The sequence below is a fragment of the Sinocyclocheilus grahami genome, unplaced genomic scaffold (assembly GCF_001515645.1).
Source record: "Sinocyclocheilus grahami isolate Dianchi unplaced genomic scaffold, SAMN03320097.WGS_v1.1 scaffold346.1, whole genome shotgun sequence".
NCBI classification, from domain to species: domain Eukaryota; kingdom Metazoa; phylum Chordata; class Actinopteri; order Cypriniformes; family Cyprinidae; genus Sinocyclocheilus; species Sinocyclocheilus grahami.
Window position 1 is genome coordinate 1,306,829 of NW_015505525.1, and position 4,772 is coordinate 1,311,600.

At 35.7% G+C, this 4,772-nt stretch overlaps 1 protein-coding gene across 1 annotated transcript in view; it reads right to left on the reverse strand.

Moving 5' to 3' along the window:
* Window positions 1-3,000, reverse strand: part of frmpd1a (FERM and PDZ domain containing 1a) — a 17,860-nt gene extending 14,860 nt beyond the window's left edge. Inside the window, exons 1-5 of the mRNA XM_016228933.1 lie at window positions 2,990-3,000; window positions 1,806-1,813; window positions 1,443-1,547; window positions 1,166-1,345; window positions 962-965 (exon numbers count right to left, since the gene is read on the reverse strand). Of these exons, the coding sequence (XP_016084419.1) occupies window positions 962-965; window positions 1,166-1,345; window positions 1,443-1,543 (285 nt within the window). The 5' untranslated portion in view covers window positions 1,544-1,547; window positions 1,806-1,813; window positions 2,990-3,000. The remainder of the gene's footprint in view (window positions 1-961; window positions 966-1,165; window positions 1,346-1,442; window positions 1,548-1,805; window positions 1,814-2,989) is intronic.
* Window positions 3,001-4,772: the final 1,772 nt, after the last annotated feature.

Genomic DNA, 4,772 nt, shown 5'->3' on the forward strand with positions numbered 1-4,772 from the left:
AGGCATGACGAAGTGGATATCGTCCTCTTTTGGAAGACCAAACAAAGTAGTTTCGCTTTCACAACGAAGCACACAGCGTCTTTACGACATGGCGGCAGCAGCAACAATACTACAGCGAGAATAAAAATTACGCCTTCTTTCTTTGCGTGAACATTTGGGCGGCGTTATGCAAATCTTCCCACATAGTGAGGTAGATGCGTGGGGGCGTGTTAGAACGAGCCGTTTTAGGTAGGCGTGGTTAACTCTTAACTTTTATAAAGAATATCTCTTTGGATTTGAGACTTTAGTCTTTGCAACTTTACAGATCTTCTTTATGCACCAAGAGCTTGTAACACTCCAAAGAGAAAGGAAAAATTTAAATCGCATCATATGACCCCTTTAATATGATACTTTTTGCTAATTTAATGTGATTTGAACAATAAATATATTACCGCAGTAATTTGCAGTAATGGACGCTTGTTTTGTAGCTAATGCTCTATAGCTGTTCTATTGATTTTCATGAAGGGCTTGTATGCTGTATAATCAAAATTTTACTTCAAAATGTAACAATCTCAGCAAGGCTTTATCTCCACAGTTTCAGACTGTTTAGAGTGCTGCCTTAGACCTGTGCCACAGAATGCCTCAACAGACCTTGTCCAAAATAAAGTCTAATGGATTTAAGCTCTCAAATCTCCAAAAAATATCATCTCCAGAACTGTATGGCCAATGGTATCCTGCCTGTTACCCCTGTAAGTGTGTTAGTTCATAGCAACTGCTGGAAGCTAATTTGGAAGTGCCACAGATAAACTTTGAAGGTAACCAAGGCCACCTGGCTTAGATCTAGTACTTAACTTCAGTGCTTTCATTGCATGAAAAGAAAAGGATGCCAAGAAGGCTCAGAGCAGTGCAAACTTTAAAATCCAAAATAAATAATATAATTCTTATAATACTTAATTAACAATTGACTGTGAAAGAACCTTACCATACTGTAAAAAAACATTTTTCAAAGTTGAAAATAGAACAAATATTAGAGTAGGTTTTACAAGACAACACAATTTCAGTTTAATTCAATTCAATTTACTTGATTTTGTGTAATTAATTCTACCATTTTGGAGTGAAAATTGTTCCTACACCATTTTTTTTCAGTGTAGAACCCATTGGAGCTGATTAATGTTTTAGAGATGACTGTGTGTGTAATGTACCTTCTGTCACGTCCAGCACTTGGGGTGGAGTGTGTGTTGAGACAGTAAAGCCATGGGAGTTAAGGGTGGGGTCAAGTGGGATCTTAACAGTGACTCTAATTGGACAGCTCCTCTGCTCCTGGGAGCCATTGTCGGCAACTTGCCCATCTTCTAGCACACGCTCTCTATGTACAGACAGATAGAGGGTGATGCTTTTCAAACACAAAAGAAAAAAGCAAAGATGCATGTTCACACAATCATTCACAGATTAAAAAATAGTACCGGCTGATGGACTCTCTGGAGCGGCGAAGCCAGCGTCCCACCACCTGCTCTACTCTGCTGGTCCTGCGAGACGGTGAGCGACTGCGATCCCGCTCCTCCATTTAGCTACACACAGGGTGAAAGGTCACTATTGGGCCACTATTTATTGCTAAGAAAAAAGGCAATAATTATACAATTTCAATGATAATTAAACAAATCACTAATATCTGACTATGAATATGCAATATGCAAATCGTTACACAATTTTGGATGTTTTAAAACTTTTCTGTTTCACATATACATTTTTAGTATATCCTCTTTAGCCAATCAGACACACCATATATTCTATCCAGCCAATCAAAGTCTGACCTCTTTGCGTTCCACTTTAGAGTCTAGAGTAAATACATCTAATTTAAATTACTTTATACATGTGTATAATACTTATGTATTTTTGGTTATATTATATTTTTATATTGTTAAAATAAATAATTTTAAAATGAAACTTGTATAAAAGATTAAATATTTGTTTACCTGCATGTCATGAGACCATTAATAAAAATGTCTATTTTAAGGTCCAATTTTCACTATTAACAAACCGTTAACTACTACATTTGCCTCAATAAACTCCTAATTTGCTGCTTATTAATAGTTAGTAAGGTAGTTGTTGTTTAGGTATTGGGTAGGATTAGGGATGTAGAATATGTTCATGCAGAATATGTGTTTTATAAGTAATAATAAACAGCCAATATGTTAATAATAGGCATGCTAATAAGCAACTAGTTAACAGTGAGATTAGTCCCTATACTAAAGTGTTACCAAACGTCTGAGCCAAATTTTGTGTAGATGGTGCACAATTTCTCTGTCCACTTCCGGTGAAGTTATATAATGCTCTACACACATTCGTACTGTTTACAGTGCCTTTCAGGTTGAGCATGTATACATTCATAATGGTCATAGCTGTGGCAGGTAAAATGGTGTGTGCAACAATAAACTGATAATGTTCTGATAATGTGTGGTCACCCTCTGTGCCTACAGTGGTATGAAACATGGCCTGCCTTTATATGATAGGTTCTGCATATTGTGGTGTTGTTGCAGAATTGCTTTTTATGAAGGGTTGAAGTTTATTGTGCTTCTATATCAAGTATGTCCCACTAGAGAATGTGAGAGACAATCTGGAGCCTCATGGTCAAAAGAGAGAGGGACCAACAAAGACAAAGAGATAAATAATATACTGCGACAAAAAAGAGAAAGAGATCCCAGGAGATCATGACTCATGGTCACATTATGTTCTCATATTTCACAGGATTTGGATCTCACTTTCCATTTATTTTACTGCTGTCAACACTGTTATCAATACTGCATAAACCACATCAAAGTCGTTAGACTGTGCAACACTTGTCCAGCAATTTTGACTTGCACAATAGTGACCGCCTACTTTTTCACTGGCCCTGGTTATAAATATTTTTCTGATCTTTTTCAATAAAGGGTTGGAGCTAAACCAACCAACAATACAACCATAATTTGCAGCAAAATATATATTGTAAAATCTAATAAAAATAGAAAGTTACAAGATTATATACCACCCCAATAATTAATTGAACCCCATCCTTCAATATCTAAAAGGACAGCATACTATAGATCAATTTTATTATACTCATTGATAATTAGTATAAAATACTTTTTTAAGTTTATTGCAAAATGTATACATAGTAGTTTAAGAGTCTCAAGCACTTGATTAAATAATTCGGTGGCAGTTTTCATTAGTGTCAAGTGCCAATTTTCACTTCTTTAGATTAATAAGGTTACACTTTTTTGTTTATCTAATTGTACAGTGCACAATAGATTTAAATGAAGTTCAACTGGATTTTTTTTTAGCACCATGGTGGAGCATCACACTTCCAAAAAATTACACATTGCAGCTTTCACATTCACTGTCAGAAATTAACACGGCTGATTAGATGGCAATAATAGGACATTTAATAATTGTTCTGATTCTGATATACTTTAAAATGGTTATTTTTTTCCCCCTGGTCTTCACATTTTTTAAATAACTAAACCACTAGTTCTAACCATAACAATTCCCTTACCTAAGCAATTAATGCAAAAAAGGAGGATCCCAATAGCAAAAACAACAATATGCTCTCTGGAGAGTTTCCAGAACAGTTTGCACCTCAGGCAATTTGCATTATGAATGAGGAAAAACACCTCTTGACCATGATGCACCTGCCTTTTTTCCACTCTTCTACTACAAATCAGTTTCTATTCTCATCAACTATTCCAGTTATTGCATTATTGTTGCCTGATTAAATATTAATAATTTTAATAATAAATGATAATAAGATATTAGCAGCTATTCTGCCTAACCACATTGTTCACTAAAAACACCCCTCTATTTATTTTTAAATACAAAGGTGTGGCAGGTAACCATCCATAGATCCCTTTCTTTAAATCTCTTTTAAGCTAAGTTACTTAAAGATACCACATCCCCTCTCTCACCCTTCCGTCTTCAAGAGGATTAAGCACCGAATAATATTGAGGTTTCCCTACACAAATCTCATTACTTTTCCAGCACTATTTAATATATTTTATTCATGATATACAGTATGCTTCAGTGCTGTCTTGATCAATAGGGATCTAATGTACATATGGCCTCCTTTCACAGCAAAAAACAGGGGCCAGCGGAAGACCTTAAGACTATTTTATATACTAGAGAGATTCAATTACAATTAGGAGTCTGTGAACTGCTAGATCACTAAAATGGATCCATAAATTAAATCTGTGTTGTAGCATTGAAATAGGGGCCCATATTCAATGAATTTCACAATGAAACATTTCAGTTTACTGCTCTCTCTCTCTGACTCTCTCTCTCTTTCTCTTTCACTCTATATTAGATTAGTGGCCTGTAGAGTGGGGTTTAATTCCCCCTCACGCCCATGTTCCCTTATAAAAAGGTCTGCTCATGCTCTCTCTCTGAGAGATAATGGCTGTATTCTATCATTAGCATGGCCAGCTAATGCTAATGGCTAGGTTGAACTACTTAATGCAAGAATTGTCTGCAATTCATTCACATTCACATGGGAGGATTATGGGTAGTGGACCAGTCAGGACACACTGTGCTTACTATGTTATGTTAGCACTGAGCTAAATAGCTAAAGCTAAATAGCTTAAAAACGTACACTTAGTATATCAGTTATAGGATCCCAGCCAGTAATAGATCTTTCAACAGGCTAAAAGTGTCAAACACAGTTACACACATCAGGTGTATCACAACATGTCTGTCTCACAAACATCACTCACAGACTTTGCTAATGCCACTGTAATAAATAAATAAATAAAAATAAAATAAAGGGC